Source organism: Tasmannia lanceolata, unplaced genomic scaffold, assembly GCF_043159265.1.
Source record: "Tasmannia lanceolata isolate RefF3 unplaced genomic scaffold, GAP_Taslan_0.1 ptg000008l, whole genome shotgun sequence".
Classification (NCBI taxonomy): domain Eukaryota; kingdom Viridiplantae; phylum Streptophyta; class Magnoliopsida; order Canellales; family Winteraceae; genus Tasmannia; species Tasmannia lanceolata.
The window spans coordinates 58,123,365-58,141,872 of NW_027518685.1; the positions used below are offsets into that span (position 1 = coordinate 58,123,365).

General features: G+C 40.9%; 1 protein-coding gene across 2 annotated transcripts in view; it reads left to right on the forward strand.

The window, feature by feature from the left end:
* Positions 1-757: 757 nt before the first annotated feature.
* Positions 758-18,508, forward strand: part of LOC143885391 (phosphate transporter PHO1 homolog 3-like) — a 76,260-nt gene continuing 58,509 nt past the window's right edge. For both annotated transcript variants that reach the window (XM_077389546.1, XM_077389547.1), the window contains exons 1-3: positions 758-1,443; positions 5,892-6,216; positions 6,385-6,433. In XM_077389546.1, the coding sequence (XP_077245661.1) occupies positions 885-1,443; positions 5,892-6,216; positions 6,385-6,433 (933 nt within the window). In that variant the 5' untranslated portion in view covers positions 758-884. The remainder of the gene's footprint in view (positions 1,444-5,891; positions 6,217-6,384; positions 6,434-18,508) is intronic.

The following is an 18,508-nucleotide window of genomic DNA, read 5'->3' on the forward strand; positions in this document are numbered from 1 at the left end:
TGTTTTTATAGGTATTTGTAGGTATTTGCTAGCCACCTTCTCCAAAGGCTACTTCTCGCCCATCCTTTCCAATTTTATGTGTTGAGAGATTTGTCTTATTAGACCTGTTGAAAACTGCACGGAAATACTATTTCTGGAAATGTGGCTAGCAATAATAAGTACCGAAAGAAGCTAGCAATATAATCACAAGGTAGTAAGGTATTGGAGGAAAATTACGGCAAAAATGCTGTAAAGTACAAAAATTATGGAAAAAAATACCGAAAAAGGGTAACTTTATATGACAATTACAGAAAAAACTACAAGGAAGAGGTATGGAAATCTGACAATTACGGACAAACTACTTTGTTTCACTTCTACGGCACCCGCGGTTCCACCCGGACCCTGTGGAACCGCCCAGTTTTGACGGGCTGGGTTGACCTGCGGGTCAACTTAGAAACGGCCGGGTCACAAAATATGTGTTTGCTTGTTTTTCCTTACTTTGGTTTTGTTTTGCTGTTGAAACTACAGATCACTATTGTGGGGTGGGGTTTTACAACAAATATCTTGAATCTTGAATTAAATGCATCATTTTAATATGTTTTACAACAAAGATCTTGAATCTTGAATTAAATGCATCATTTTAATATGTAACTGCCTACATATCACTATTGTGGGGTGGGGGTTTTACAACAAATATCTTGAATCTTGAATTAAATGCATCATTTTAATATGTTTTACAACAAATATCTTGAATCTCGAATTAAATGCATCATTTTAATATGTAACTGCCGAAGGTCTGTAGAATTAATCTCCAAACCTCTTTTTTTTTATGGTTGTTAGGCCTCCACACGCACAACCTTTCCTTTGTCCTTTTTCTTTTCCTTCCATTCCCCTGAATCATCATCATGAAGTTTGGGAAGGGATTCACGTCACAGATGGTTCCTGAATGGCAAGAAGCTTACATGGACTACAACCAACTTAAAACCATATTGAAAGACGTCCTCCGTTTCAAGCAGCAGTCAAATCCAAATCCAACACGCACACTGAAGAGGAAGATGACTCTGTATAGAGCCTTTAGTGGCCTAACCCGACGTTACAACAATCTCATGAGCCCTACCAAATCACCAGATTCAGAGGATGATCAAGTTATACTGATACAAAAACAGGAGGGATCTGTGGAAGTGGAAGAGTACCGGACCATGTTCCTTTTGTTTTCCAATGAGGGTGGCCATATCGAGCTTTTCTTTTTTAAGAGGCTAGACGAGGAATTCAATAAGGCCAATAACTTTTACAAGGCCAAGGTGAAGGATATTATCAACGAAGCAGATGCTCTCAATAAGCAAATGGACGCTCTCATCGCCTTAAGAATCAAGGTCGATCCCAACTTCTCACCTACACTTCTGAATTCAGACTGCAACTCTTCACCGGCAATGATCCATGCCACCGAAATGCCTATGCCCTCAGGTACTGTGTTTTGCGGAAAGGAATTTCGTGGCTGACTTTTGCACGAGAGAATAACGAAGGTGGAAAAGTGAGCCCTCGTGCAAAAGTCCGTTCCGCGAAATTCCCTAGCATTCCTTATTGTAATTAGTGTAGGCGTCTGAGAAGTAGACAGACTCATCTTAAAAAAAATTTTTAAAGGAATTCTCAATTTATTTTAGGCTACTGATATTTCAACGGTCGTTGGAATACATCAGATCTCACCATATATGACCGTTGGATTGTCCAAGTACAAGATTAGGTAACTAATCTAAGGACCATAGCAGAATGCATTTATTATCCTAATGGTTGTTGCATGGGAGAGCAGCCACCTCAGATGAATTAAATGAATAAGCCAAAATCGGAGCCTATGTGGCTGCTCTCTTATGCAACAGCTAGTCCAAGAGATGCCTTCTGCAAATATCCCTAGCAAATTCCAATCTAGAATATACAACTAGATTACGTATCTCATATATAGTTGTTTTCATCTCTTTTTATCTTAATCCCCTGTGCTCTATATAAACATTGATTGGGACTCTGTTATAATGCGATATTAGTTAAATCGTTTTCTTACCAAAGGCCAAGAACAGTTGGGTTGTTTCTTTTTTTTTTTCTTTAGGCTCCATTTCTTTCTGCAGGGAATGTTCCTAAAACAAATCTTTGAGCTCATTTTTTCCCACTTAAAACAGGTATAAATTTTGTTTTACACCCATTTTAAGTCCAAAGAAAGAAGTCCTTATAGAAATTGATTTCTCTTTAACTATGGTGGATGATGGCTATTCAATCGTTTAAGAAAATAATTGGTTTTTCTTGGTCCCAGATCAGGCAATATAATCTTTCTATAATTAAGAAGCTAGTTATTAAATAAAATATAGTCTATCAATCTACTTTCTGAATCGTGAAGGAGTCCAAATCTAGCTGACACAATTGAAGGATGCATTTTGCTTATTTGCAAATAATGATTATAGTAGCTGTAAAAAGTAATATAGTCAATGGCTTCCAAAGAGGCCTTAAGTAATTTTAGGCCCCGTTTGGATACCTCATATTTTGTATTTTGGATTTGGAATTGAGTTTTGAAAACAAAATGAATAGATCTGCCAGCTCATGTTGGGGGAGACATAGAGGGAAGGGGGTACTTCCTACTGGAGGGGAGAGGTTGAAGAGCAGAGTGTAAGGGTGTCAATTTTGGCTCGGGCTCGGAAGCTCGCTCGAGCTCGGCTCGAAAAAAGCTCGGCTTGAGCTCGGCTCGAATCCTTAACGAGCCGAGCCAAGCCGGCTCGTTAAGCTTAACAAGCGGAGCCCGAGTTAGGCCAGGCTCGGCTCGGCTCGGCTCGTTAAGCTCGCCATGTCAACATCATAGTACATCATCTGCAAAACGTACCGAGGGTTGGGTGTATCAAACGGTTGTAAAAAATCGAAAATTAATTTTTTCCCGTAATTGTCATAACTTTGAACTTTTTTTGGTATTTTTTTCTTAATTGTCATAACTTACTACATTTTCTTGGTAATTTTTCATTTTAAACTTTATAAAATCAGCCATTTTGCTTTTTGTTTGTAATGATTACTTTTTTTTATTTATTTGGTTTTGCTACCGAACCTTCGCATGTGAGAAACTTTATAACCCACGGCTCGATAAACCCAAGCTCGATAAAGCTCGCGAGCGGCTCGCGAGCCTGACCGAGCCTAGCCGAGCCCGAGCCGAGCTGAGCCTTGCCTTTGAGCTTAACGAGCCGAGCCGAGCCTGGCCAAGCTCGGCTCGGCTCGGCTCGTTTACACACCTAGCAGAGTTGGTAAAGGAAACTGCTAGATCTGTGGATTTCCAATTACTTATTTCCATAGCGTATTTGTAAATCTGATTTTTTTCAGTGTCAGTCACTGATTTGGAAATCAAAGAATTTGATCCGGATCCACATCACAACACAAAAAGCGCTATGGAAATGTAAGAGATCCAAATCAAAATCTTCTCGGCATCCAAATGGGCCCTCATTTTGCATTAAAGTCCCGTTTTGGTTTCATTCAGAGAGCCGTATGTTTTTAATACGCCAATAGTAACTTAACTTATTAGGCCGTTAGTTTTGGATATTGAGACTTGATTTTGAGTGCATATGAGATGTAAATTGGATCGGGGAGGCCAACGTTGCCCCTATCAAATGAAACATGAAGATATTTTGAATGTTCTTGAGTAGGAATTTGGCAGAAATTGTGATAGAATTTAAGAACACAGGGTGAATTAAAAAAGAAAAGAAAAAGAATTGAATTGAAGAATGGAGAAGATCTATTGAAAGACGAAATGGACAAGAAGAAAAAGGAAGTTTTGAAGAAGGAAGAAAGAAGATCTTACCTAGCCAAACACTCCAATCTTCTCCTTAAATGATCTGTCTTCCAAGACCTCCCCATAAAAGTCTTCAAGGAAATAGGGAAACAACACCCCCCACCGCGCCTGCCGCCACACCACACAGTTTTTCTGCCTGAATGGGAGTGTCTAGGAAATTTAGCAGCCCCTCTTTTTTTTTCAAGAAATAATTTCTAACCCCACAGCAATAATTGGGAATTTGAATTGCCTTGAGAGGTTGGTTTAACCTTCATTGACCAGAGATGGGATTTATGTCTCCTTAGTTGAAAAATCCCAATCCCGTTTGACCTTCATTGACCAGAGATGGGATTTATGTCTCCTTAGTTGAAAAATCCCAATCCCTTTTTCCTAATCAAAGAAAAAAATGAAGATATGTGAAACATGGAGTGGCCCATCACAAAAAAGTTAGCCATAAACATTTCTATATGAGTCAAGTTGCAAGTTTGAAAAATGGCCCAACAACTCAAAATTCTCTTTGGCCTACAAATCGACCCACACATTCAAGTGGACAACATCATTTTCCAATGTAAGGAATTTCCAAGTTTTCATTGAAAACCTCCGTGGAAAAATTGAGTAGAATGTGATTCCAACATTTCATGCTCACCCATGTGGTGGCGATAACACATTCAAATGGATGATTGGAAATGCAATCGCTCCCACCCACAGATTGCACTCTGTTCCGACATGCCCATGTACATTTTTGAAAGGTGGGTTGGTCACTTTGGGTGTATGGGCATAAAATTTCTTTTACGCCCATTTTACGTCAAAAGAAATGGTGCCTAACGGCCCGTTTGTTTAGACGTAAAATCGATATAAAATCTTACTCCTAGTTCCCATTTTTTCATGTTTAGTTTTATGTAAATAAGAATATAAAAAAGTAAATTTTTTTGAACCCACAAAAATTAATGAAGCCAAACATGCCCTAATCATTGTTTAGGCCCTGTTTGTTTTAGATTGTGACAGCCGATTGTGAGCCCCAAACTGATTAATGGACTCAAAATTCAAAATTACGTAATTTTGAGTCTAGCAATCACTTTGGGGCTCACAATTGGTTGTCACAATCTAGAACGAACAGGGCCTTAATTGAGAGAAGAATGCATGTGATTATCATCAGTGCTAATAATGTAGAGTAGATCCATGATCTTAAAATTGAGGGCGAGAGCGACATCGAAAAGTAAAGAACAGCAAAGTTGGACCACCATCTTAATTATTCTAGCCATGGGGAAAGGGGAAGGAGAATGTTATTTGGCTCCTTTTAAACCGTAAACATTTTAGGTACGCCAAAGTGCCAAATGGCAAAGCCCTAGACCACGGATACATTCCCTTGAAAGAGTACATGACACCAAACAATGCTTGGAATGGAAAACATGTCATTTTAATGAGTTTAAACCCATCCAGACCATCGTTATGATCAAAGCGGCGGAGCTCTGCTCAAACAAATCTATCTTTCCATATAAATATAGACTTTTCCTGACCATCGTTATGGTCATAGTGTCCGAGCTCTGCTCAAAACAAACTAGTCTTTTCGAAAGGTTAGACTCTTCCCGACCATTGTAATGGTCAAAGCAGCAGAGCTCTAGCCATATCAAGGCGTTGCTATTTTTTTATATTGGAAAGAATCAACTAAAAACCCCACTAGGTATATCATATTTTATGATCATGACCCTTTCGTTTATGGCTAATAAATCATAGTTAAAAAATAAGAATGTGATAGTCCAAATTAAATTGGCAGATGAATGGTTTGGAACTTTTGATTATACAACAAGTGGCCCTCACCTCTACTTACTTTTTCATGTTAGCAGTTTTCCAAAGTATAAAATACTTTTCTGCTCAATGTATCCCTTAACAAATCATTTTGTAATTGTTGATCTGATGGGCTGCTACATTGATGTGCATTTATCTAAATATCATGGTGTTTCAGATGTCTTAGACAACAGATCAGTGGCATGCAAAGATGCGATTGAACTGTGACAAAAGCACTTAAAAAAGAGTTTGATTGATTTTATCTCGTGATATGATAACACATTTTAGAACCTTTTCAATCTTTTACTCATGAATTATTAAAAATGCAATTGTGCAGTGAGAATGGCTGATGCTCGTTTGGATGCAATACAAGAAATTGAGATGAGCAGTGACGATTGTTCAAATGAGGCCCATGGAGTTAGAGTCGGCAACAGACTGAATTTCAACAGCACGACATCTCGACCAGCTCCACTACTAGTTCTTAATCGTGTCAAGCTCAATGTCCAGCTCGAAACTCCACGGTCAACATTGAGAGGCATGCTTTTGGAATCCAACAGTAGAGATCTAAGTTTCAACCAGCTTGAGCTAAAGAAAGTTGAAAAACAGTTGAAACGGGCATTTATTGAATTTTATCAAAAGCTTCATCTTCTAAAGAGCTATAGGTAAGCTTGAGTCTGTACAACATTTTTCACCTTGACCCTTTTTAAAACAGGTAAGGAGAAGAAATGGATCTTGAGTGCTAGTTTTAGACAGTTGGACTGCCAGTATCTTTGATTTCAGATGGTTTTATTTACATGCATACCTGATACTTCTGCTAATGGGTGCAACAGCTTTCTAAATCTCTTGGGCTTTGCCAAGATCTTGAAGAAATATAACAAGGTCAGGTCTCTCTACTTAAAGAACTCTATTTTTTTTATTCTATTGAGCTTCACAAGCTTAATAGCTCTGATTTGAGTTAATGAAAAGGATTGTATGCCTTTGGTATTCGATTCTCTTTCACTCTGCTTTATTTCCTGTGTTTGATTTCTTTTTCATGCATTCACAAGTACCAAATGATAGTATTAAAATTCTGAGATTTTGCAATATTGTTTAGATTCATTAAAGGTTCTGCTGCTTTGGATGCCACGAAAATGGTCCTTATTTGGAATAGGTTCATTTTAAGTTGATTCTATTTGGAAATGGTACATTAATGTCAGTTTGGAAGCCATTAACGAATATACAAAACTAGTATAATTGTTATTTTCTCATAAGACTATACCCAATTAACATAAAGTAAAGACAACTTTTAGTGGGAAAGGCCCTTGTTCTCAGATGTTGGAAATTGTAAATCAAAATCAATGTTTATAGTTTTGTGAAAATCCTTTGTGGTCTTCTACGATAGTTATTATATTTGGAAAAAGTAAAAGTCATTGTTAGTGTCTAGGGTAGATTATAAAGAGCCAAGGGAGTTCCGATGATGTTGCTTAGGTACCTAAAGGACTCATGGGGACTACAACAAAATGTTTAATGTATTTAGGTATTCTAAGAGTCTTTTGTGTCTATAAGTATGAAGTCATTTGTGTAGAGATTGTAAGCTTAAGGAGAAGGTTCAACGGAAAGCTTAAAGCGTAAAGTATCAAGGTTAAAGGTTCATGGGAGAAAAAGTGTAAAGATTCTATAGAAAAACAGAAAAGAACACCAAGTCACTCGTAAGTTTTTTTGAGATATATATATATATATATATATATATATATATATATATATATATATATAGGTCTTTATTTTGGTGTTTTATTTGTGTTTTTAGTGGAGATCTACATGGGACCTTTGGTTGTGTATCTCCCAAGTGCCCTTGCTCTTTTTTTTTTTCTTTTGAAAGGTGACAATTTCATTCCAATGTGAATAAGATATTTATAATGAATGGGCGAGAACAATTTCCCAACTGAGAATAGCCAAGGACATGATGACGCCCGATTACAAGACAAAAACAACTATAGCCCCATCAATACAAGGATAAAATTCAAGACTCCTATTCAGCATGTGATGGGGTAAAATATGGCATAACCGTAGGATTATGCCACGTGTCCATGCGCATCACTAAACGATTTCCCATCATTATCCATCATAACTATTATCTATTACCTACAAGCATAATCAACTAACCAAACACTCCACTAACCCTTCATAGTAATTAATGCCCCACCCAATCATGCGAATCAAAGCTTTTTGTCGAATGATTAGAAGAATCTACGTGGCGCACGAAGACAAAAAGTTACATGGAGAAGGAAACAAGCTTATATATATATACGTGATAGCACACTACAAAGAAGAGGCTCCTTTTATCACCTATGACTCGATATTTGCCTATTGGAAACCTAGAACACAAACTAGTGGAATGTTCACCATTAAAGAAAGGTCTTAATTGCTCATTAAGGCTAGTACAACTACTGGAAAGGAGGAGAAAAGGTGCTGGATACCCGCACTCCCCTTCCCCAAGCCCTACATCCATCCTTGGTCATTTATACCCTAGAAAGAACCTTTAGTTGAGTTTGGTAACTTTGTTACCCACTTCATCATCTTGCTGTTCATTTATCTTGTTGGGTTAAAATCTGACTTAGGTGTCAAAGTGGTCGTCCGGGACCAAGCCTGGACCCCCTGAACCCCTCTTTTCTGTGATTGTAGATATCCAGCGGAGGTTCTATCAGCCGCACGATCACAGATTGAGATTTTGGGACCATCAGATTGGCACCATCCGTCAGACTCTTTTTTGCTAGAACATCTTGTGGCAATGAGAAACCTCACCCCCAGCAAGAAGATGGAGCAGTAACTAGAAGCTAGGCTCAACGTGCAGCGGCGGACGTTTTCGTTTCTAGGGAGCAAGAGTCACGAGCCTCGGGGCAAAATTTGCATGTGTCAAGTGCCCCCCAAATGTTTCCCACAATGGAAATGTTTAATGAGTTTCGCCAATAAATTCTCTCGCGCTTGCCTCCTCATCCTACACCTCTAGTTCCGGAAATCCCCCTGCCCCTTGTGGACATACTGAAGTGTACGAGGAGGACAGTGGGGAATCACAGGAAGACCACCACCCTCGGTGATAGCTGGAGCAGGAGTGTGCCGCTTCCCCTTCGACCAACAGTCTAACATCTCTCAAAGAAGGAGCCCGTCAGGCCAGAGCACGCCGACCGCTCACTTTTAAACTGACTACTCAGTATCATGTTAATCATATCCTGGCAGCCCGACCCCATGGGTTGGCTCCTGCTCGTGAAGAAGAAGTGGCAACCTCAGCCCAGCTGCTTGGTATGGATCAGTTTGTCGAACTCCAAAGGCAGATTTGGCAGGTCTAGCGAGAAATTAAAAAGCCCTACACCAACGATATTTTGGATGAATGGGAAAGGGAGACTTCCTCCCCTTTTACTTCAGAAATAACCAGGGCTCCAGTCGATATAACAATAGATTTGACACGGTTTGGATGCTATGACGGTACCACTGACCCGTTGGAATTTTCGCAAACTTTTAAGAGAATTATGTTGCTTCGCAAGGCGTCAGATGGATTCATGTGTAAAGCATTTGCCTCCTTGTTAAGAAAAAGTACCAGTAACTGTTATCTGCGCTCGGAGTCCAACTCCAGTAGTTCCTTCCACAAGTTTGGTAGGAAATTCACGAGCGTTTCGCCAATAATCGCTTTCGCCATGATCCCGCAGTTGCCCTCCTCACCCTCCGGCAAGGAAGAAGTGAGACCTTAAGAGATTTTATGGTTAGGTTCAATACCGAACTGTCCCAGCTCACCAACATCGACATTCAGATAGTGGTAGCTGCCTTGAAGCACACTACCACTTATCAAAATTTGAAAGTGCACCTAACACTCATACCGCCCAGGGACTTACAGGAACTTGAGTCTAAACCTAGCAAGCTTATCCGTGCAAAGGAAGCTTGTAGTCGTGACCGGAATAGGGATTTGGCGGGTTTTGAGAGATTGGGATACGCTCCCTTGAAGGTCCCTTTATCACACGTCCTTTTTGTGATAAGAGACCAAGGTCTTCTGACCCCTCACAAGAGACTGAAAACTAATTCTAAGAAGCGCCTCACCGGAAAGTATTTTGATTTCCATTTGGATCATGGTCATGATACAGATAATTGCAATCACCTCTTGTTACAAATTCAGAAATTGGCCGGAGAAGGGCAGTTAAACCAGTATCTTAGAAGTCCGACAAGGATCAAGCGATCCAACCCGCGATCGGAAGCACATCACCATTCCCGTCCTGTCGCTCTTGAGGCCGGCACTGTTCCCCACGACGATCTCGAAGCAGGTGTCGTTCCCGAGACCGCCGTCACACTTCCAGGCATCACCGGTCTCCAAGAGGGTATCGTGAGGACAGGGCCCACCACCATGAGCCGACCCAGAACAACCTCCTACGATAGCCGATAAAATTAATATCATTGCTGGGGGACCTGCATCCGGAGATCTGACTACTGCAGGACGACGTGCATATGCTGAACGCATACTCTCCCTTAAAGCACCATCGAAGTCCCATTAAGACAACCCCGGCACCTCATCCTCCGTTGCTGGCAGAGCCGTCCACATGGAGTACCCACGGGTATACATTTGTCTCGGTCAAGGTTTTAAATTTTGGTTTCGGTGTGGAACGTTTCGGTTTCTGGCCGAAATTTCGGGCAAAATCATGTAAAAATATGATTATGATTTCATTTTTTTTTAATTTCGACCGAAATGTTTAAAATTTCGGTGTAAATTTCAGCGATTTCAGTGGAAATTTTGGCTATTTCGGTGAATATTTCATAAATTTTGGTGGGAATTACAACATTTCGATGGACTTTTTAAAAATTTCGGTGGATCTATTTAAAATTTTGGTGGAAATTTTGTAAAAAAGGCTAAAAACGAAATTTCGTGACATTTCAGCGAAATTTGGGAATTTTGTTAAAATTTAGGTGAAATTTCAGTGAAATTTTGCCGAATCTTGTAAAGAAACGACTTTATGTAAATTTTGTTACCGAAACGAAACATTTCCGCTGAAATTTAAAACCATGGTCTCAGTTCGTTGATCGGTCTCCAATGGTGGACCGACTTCAACATGGCGAGTGTCTTCAGACAAAGGGCCGGGCTCAGTCATAACGTCTTCATCACCTGGTAGGTCTAATGGTGGTGCAGTAAATTAAACAATGAAGTCAGCGAAGACTTGAGATTTGATAGCCGACCGCGGTCGGATCTGAATATCAAATTCTCCCAACTCGACCGCCTAGCGTATCAATCGCCCCGATGTCTCAGGCTTCTACAAAATCTTTCGTAAAGGTTGATCCGTCAACAATACGATGGTGTGTACCTGAAAATACGGGCGGAGTTTCCGAGCGGCGATTACAACGGCGAAGGCAAAGTTTTTGATACTTTGATATCGAACTTCTGCACCGTGGAGGATTCGACTTACATAGTATATCAGATGTTCCTGCTTGCCTACTTGTCGAACTAAAACATCACTTACCGCCGTCGAGCTCACTGCAAGTTATAGAAATAAATCTTCTCCGAGCTCGGGGTTGGTAAGGAGGGGCGATGCTTGGAGATATTGTTTCAAAGAATCAAATGCTTCTTGACAGGAGGGGGTCCATTCGAACTCCTCTATATTTTTCAAGAGTTTAAAAAATGGTTGACATTTCTCAGCTGATTTGGACATGAAACGACTAAGGGCGGCCACACGTCGCTACGACTATATTTCAAGACCTCTAATAATGAAGCTGAACATGAAGCCCTGTTGGCAGGGTTGGCCCTAGCTATGGAATTGGGTGCGGACAAGCTGAAGGTCCATAGCGATTCACAGTTCGTAGTGGGACAAGTGAACGAACTCTATGTCACAAAACAACAAAGAATGCCGAAATATTTGGAGAAGGTGCGGGAAAAAATAGCTGGACTAAAAGAGGTTGAAATTGTACATGTCCCAAGGGGAATGAATGCCCGGGCCCACACTCTTTCCAAGATGGCCTAAAGGAAACATTCAACTTTGGTTCCGTGTACACGGAGGTTCTACTTCGACCTAGCATTGAGGAGAAACAAGTCATGGAAATCCAAGTAGGGCCCAATTGGATGGACCCTATTGTGCAATATCTGAAAGATGGAATATTACCTACTGACAAACTGGAAGCCCGAAGATTAGTTGCGAGGTCGGCTCATTATGTACTCCATGGAGAAAAGTTGTACAAACTCTCTTACACTTGGCTGTACCTCCGATGCCCCATGCCGTTTGAGTCCGACTACGCTCTAAGGGAAGTGCATGAAGGAATTTGTGGTGACCATAGAGGAGGTAGAACATTAGCACAGAAAATTGTGATACATGGGTACTTTTGGCCAACCATCCTACACGACACCAAGGAGTTTTCAAAAGGTGCGGTCCTTGCCAAAAATTTGCAACGGTTCCCCGACAACCAGCCACTCTCTACACATCAGTATCCAGCCCAGTGCCCTTTGCTATGTGGGGGATGGACTTGGTGGGTCCGTTCCCAAAAGCCCCAGGAGGGCATACTATGCTCTACTTTGCCATCGACTACTTTACTAAGTGGGTGGAAGTTAAAGCCGTTGTAAGACAAAATTCTAAAACAACTGATAATGGGACTCAATTTGCCAGCACTGAGTTTCACAATTTCTGTGACAAACTCAACATAGAACAGAGATTCGCATTAGTGGGACATCCGCAGGCCAATGGGCAAGTAGAAGTGACAAACAGAATACTACTCCAGAGCCTCAAGAAGCGTTTAGAAGAAGCGGGCAAATCTTGGATTGACGCCTTACCAAATGTTTTGTGGGCTTACCGAACAACGCCTCAGATTACTACTGGGGAATCCCCATTCAGCTTAACGTTATGTGTAGAGGCAGTCATCCCTGTAGAAGTGGGAATCCCGTCTTTTAGGGTAGAAAATTTTGATGAACAGGAAAATCCAGAGCTTCTCATGAATAGCTTCGACCTTATCACGGAAAAGAGAGAATGGGCTCGGCAACGGATCGCAGCTTACCAACAGAAAGTTGCTCGGTACTAGACAAAAAACTGTTCAGTTTGACCAGGGTACTTGGTGCTGTGGCGGTCAGAAGTATCAGACCCTCGAAACTGAAGAAAACTTGCCCCAAGATGGGAGGGCCCCTATCGAGTCATTCGAGTACTCCAACCAGGAGCCTACCAATTGGAGCACCTCGACGGCACTCCTGTCCCTCGAAGCTGGAGCATAGATAATTTGCGGAGGTTTTATCAGTAAAATGAATAGGTAAGGTTGTTTGAAAAAAGTACAATGTGTTTCTTGTGTTTGTTTTTGGCAGGTTCAGCAGTACTATGTAATCATGTTAAAGATCAATGAAATGATACTTTCTCGACATATCTACAAAAGAGTCAATACGAATTTCCGCCCTCCAGTTCAAACCACGAGGTCACCGGAAGGGAACAGGAAGTGAAGAGGTGAAATGGGGGATGATCTCCAAAATCATACCCTAAAATGCTTCCCATGTAAAAGACCTGCTCCTACAAAGGACAAGCGGGTCTATCAACTCCGAGCTGATCACTCGAGAGGAAGGTGATCGGCAAACAAAAGGAGTACCCTAATGCCACAACCACATGGGCGTGGTAGAGGTATTCTTTCTCTCCTACAACCATCAGGAGATGGGTTCGACGTTCTCCATACAAGGAAAAGTCAGTAAAACAATTTCTCAGAAATTAACCCCCAGAAAACAGAGTATATATCTAGAGTTATTACAGATCCAACATAATGGCCTCAACAAGGCCAATTAAAAGTTTCATAAGTTCTTAAAATGTCTGATGGGAATAAGGAGAACTGCTTACCTATTGATCCTTTTCACAAGGGGGTACGGCCTCCGTGGGGACCTCCGGTGATCCCCCATCCCCTGTCCCTCTCTTCTCCTCGCCAATGACAGCCCCCTCGTGCGGGCCGCACGGGCTTTCAGAATCATGCATCAACTGTTCTAGTGGGAAGGTCAGATCAATCTCATGCACTCATCGACGGCACTCTGTAAAGGCATCAATTTCGACTGGTAAACAGAAGAGAGCCACCGCCATATGAAGTTCTACAGAATCTCTCCACTCCTCCCGAGCCTGAGCCAACTCCTCGCACGAGTAATTCGGGCGACGAGCAGATTATTCTCGGCTTGGTCTCTCCTCTGTTCTGCCCACTCAAGTTTTCTAATACGATGATCTGTATGAGAATATTTCTCTCGGAAAGTATTCAGCTCAGATTCATCTTAGAGCATGTGCTCCAGCATCCTCCTCGCCAAATTCTGGGCCTGTTTAATATCATTCGAGAGTAATCAAAGAAGGAAAATGGGAAAGAAAAGTCCAGATGGTGAAAAAAAGGAAATGAAAGGTTGCTTATGCAATGCCCAAAGTTAAGATAATGGGCAGCAATGGACTTTCGGGAATGACCTTCCAACTCGGCCTCTTCGCCGGGTAGTGCGGTCATAAGGCCCATCTCCACACCAATTCGCAGATTTTGAAGACCGTTATCTTCATCTCCTATCCTTCAGTCCGGCTTGAACATTTCTCCTTGCATTTTCAGTTGTTGATCAACTAAGGGAGTTTGGCTCAGAATTAGCTTCGTCATACTGGATCTTTCCATTTGGCTAGGAGGATCAGCTAGGAGAGCAGACTTAGTGTTGGAGGACTGAGCAGATTTTCCTTCTGAAGTGCACAAGGGTGTAGCCTTCTTGGTTGATGGCTCTGCTCCTTTAACTGGGGAAGGTTTGTGAAGCCCGATCCGAGATAGGCGGCGAGGGAACGGGTCCCTACCACTCTCTGGATCATCCACGTGTGAAGGAGAGCTCTACCAAGGAACTCTCAAAACGGATGCCACCCTTATAGCATAGCACGAGTGGCGATATAAAAAGAAAGAGATATGTCTCGATCCGGAGCCAAGGCTCGAAACCAAGACATACATGAAATAAACTCAGAGTCGCCATCCATGGATATGCCATGGAACCCTAAAATCAAATCCTCTGTGCAATGGATAACCAGAAATATATATGGGTTCGTGCCTGGTTACGAATGGGGAAGGTCTGAGAGCACCCCCAATTCGTCCGAGTGCAAGCACTTGGTCTCTTATGCCATTTTTAGCAACTCCAAAGAAGTTTGAATAAAAATCATGTGAAATGGGAACAATCCTCAGGACTCGTCTATCTAAGCATGCATTTCCTGAGGATAAAAATAATAAACACATAAAATAAAATGAAAGAAGTGCCACCTAAGCATAGCTAGGTTATGAGTGACAAGCCTAATGGGTGTCTAAGTTCTGATGTGCAAACACATGTAAGCTATAGCTAAAGGTACATGATCAGTACAAGAGAGTAAGAAAAACACATCAAAACATACGATGACTACACAACAAATTCTAAGACTCTAAATTATTAGCCCGAGTCCTCGGATGGTCTGGTATTCATCCAAAGAAGCCTACGTATCCCCGCCTCCACGAGAATCAAGGCAACGTAGTTCTTCGCGCCTATTCTAAGCTAGGATGCCTAAGACACCTAGACCTCTATCCTAGACTCGATCTAAAAGACCGGACCAATTATTAAAGTTTATTGTACGATTATTTAAATTCCATTGAATTGCGGATTTTAAGATACCCTATATGCCCTAACTAAATGCAGATTAGCCCTAGGCTAATGCAGGTGGTTCCTACAACCTATGTGTAACTAGGCTGTATTTCCTAAGGAAAACCAAGGGTGGACTAGCGTATCCTACTCTAGTCATCAGTCGGCGATGTGAATCGTCAACTGACCGGACGGAGGCGCTCCTATAACTCTAGGACAAACCCCTAACTCTAAAACAAACACAAACAAGCACACAACAAATCCAAGACAAACTCCTAACTCTAAAACAAGCACACAACAAACAAACAAACAAACAACCTATCAAAAGACATAACCTAACTCTAAAACTCTCTATCTAGGAGAAACTCCTAACTCTAGAAGAAGATCTTTTGAAAACAAGATTTTAAAGGTTTTTGAAGAAGGTTTAAAACATTTATTTACAAAAAAAGTTTGGCTGGACTTGGGATGTGGATCCCAAGCTGCACTACGTACCTCGGAAGAGGATCAAGCCAACGTAGTTCGAAACGAACTTTCTACCTAACAAACACTTACAGCAAATCAACTATTTTTTATGTTTTAAGTTTATAATGTTTTTGAGATTTTTGATGATTTCAATGTTTATGGATTTTAAAATTTCTGATGTTTTCACCCTTTTGGCCAAAGACCGGAGGGAATATACAAAATAACATCCTAGGGACAAACCCTAGGGTGAATAAGGGAAACTATGCTCTAATAATACCGTTATAAGAGCAAATGAGTCAAAGACTCTCTAATAACAGCACAAATGAAGCAACCGAGTCAAAGACTCTCTAATAAAGGCAACTAGAGGATAAACGAGTCAAAGACTCTCTAATAAGAGCAACTGGAGGATAAATGAGTCAAAGACTCTCTAATAAGAGCAACTGATAACACTGAAAATGAGATAACGGAGTCAAAGACTCTCTAATGATAATGCAACAGGAAAGGCGAGTCAAAGACTCTCTAATAAATCCAACTGAAAGAACAAATGAGTCAAAGACTCTCTAAGAAAACTGCGAAAAAGATAAATGAGTCAAAGACTCTCTAATAACATCACCAAAGGAATAAATGAGCCAAAGATTCTCTGAAAGAAATGGAAACACGATTCAAAGACTCTCTAAGAGAGAAGAAAACACGAGTCAAAGACTCCACTGACAACAACTAAAGGATATACGAGTCAAAGAAGAGATGGAAACACGATTCAAAGACTCCACTAACAACAACTAAAGGATATATGAGTCAAAGAAGAGATGAAAACACGATTCAAAGACTCCACTAATGCTAATTAAAGGATAAATGAGTCAAAGACTCTCTAATAACACTACATTAAAGACAAATGAGTCAAAAACTCTCCTATAACACCACCTAAAAGGCAAATGAGTCAAAGACTCTCTAATAACACCATCTAAAGGATGAATGAGTCAAAGACTCTCTCATCAAGGGCTAACTCCTATGCGAATGAACTATCGAATAAGGAGAAGCTTACAGGCAAAAGGAATAAGAGACCTTGTGCATATTTGGCAAAGGTAAAACACCCAACCGGGCCGGACAGCTACCTAGCCCTAGGGTGCAACAAATGTGCAACCCAATACCCATAAGGGTAAGGGTATGAAGCCAAGCCGAGTAGGGTGTTCTTCCAAAACTAAACGGAGCACAAAGAGGAGGTTTAGCAAGAGAATGAGACCGGGCGGGTCTAAAAGGAATAAGAGACCTTGTGCATATTTGGCAAAGGTAAAAACACCCAGCCGGGCCGGACAGCTACCTAGCCTCAGGGTGCAACAAATGTGCAACCCAATACCCATAAGGGTAGGGGTATGAAGCCAAGCCGAGTAAGGTGTTCTCCCAAAATCAAAAAGCACACAAAGAGGATTAACGAGAGAATGAGACCGGGCGGGTCTCCCAAACACACACAAAGATGGGCTCCAAGTAACCTTATCATTGCCCTCAAGGGGTAAGCAGGGCTTAGACAACTAATTGACCAAATTGGTCTCTAATTAACAAAGGAACAAACTGAGGTGCAATCTCAGAGAGGATTCTACAAATGAGGCTTGCCTCCAAAGGAGGATTGCCTAACGAGACAGAGTATGTCTCCCAGTACAGGTTCTATTATCTAAAGAAATCTAGAAGACTGCGCTAGTCCACTAAGAGAGTAGAAAAGAATTACTAGGCAATCTCAAACTCAAATTCAAATTCAAATAGCATGATAAACAACATTAATTAGCCCAGACCAGCCGCTAGGTAGCCTAATGAAGTAAAAACAATATCAAACACTTCAAAACCAACCACAAACCCCAATACGGGGACTCCAATGAAATCAGATGATGCCAAAGTAATCATCTGATTTCCTACACATATAATATTTCTACAAACCGCCTTGAAATCAAACGATATTCGTGTCAAGGACATCGAATAGTGCAAATCGTCCGATTTCCTTCTTCAATCAAACAATTTAATAAAAATTAATTAGCCCAGACCAGCCGCTGGGTAGCCTAATGAAGTAAAAACAATATCAAACACTTCAAAACCAACCACAAACCCCAATACGGGGACTCCAATGAAATCAGATGATGCCAAAGTAATCATCTGATTTCCTACACATATAATATTTCTACAAACTGCCTTGAAATCAGACGATATTCGTGTCAAGGACATCGAATAGTGCAAATCATCTGATTTCCTTCTTCAATTAAACAATTTATTTAAAATAAAAAGGAATGAGTATGATAAGCTTTGAGATAATCTCACCTGAACACCATTTATTACCGTCTCCAAACCCTAACTCAAAGCTTAGTACAAGAGAAGAATATTAAAAATTTTAACAGATTATACAAATGCATCAAATGATATTTCTGATTTTTATAAATTTTGATGCATAACAGGGGGCATATCTGAAAGGTTGGGTAGGCCTACTAAACAAAAGAGGGGAGCGCTACTTAGATTGAACGAGTCCCCTAAAGATGGGCTTGGGCTGGCGCCTTCATCGCCCTATCACTGAATGGGGCTACTAATATCTAAGAGGCATCTAAAAGACTAAGCAAGTCTATTATACAAATGAGAGGAACGCTACTTGGACTGAGTAAGTCCTAAGAAGCTGGGTTAGCTCTATAGAGACCTAAATTGTCTCTCTAAAGGGGAGGCTCCGACTATCGTCATCATTGCCCTCTCTGTAATGAAAAGAAAATCAACATTTGAAGGTAACCAAAAGACTAAACAAATGTCTCAAATACTTATAGCATGCAAAGGAGCATGTTCTAATCATAGACGATATCTCATAACATGTAAACTTAGCCAAATTACAATTTTAAAGCCTATAAACTGCAAGATAGTATGGACAGCAGATATGCACATTCTAATTCACCCTAAAATCATCA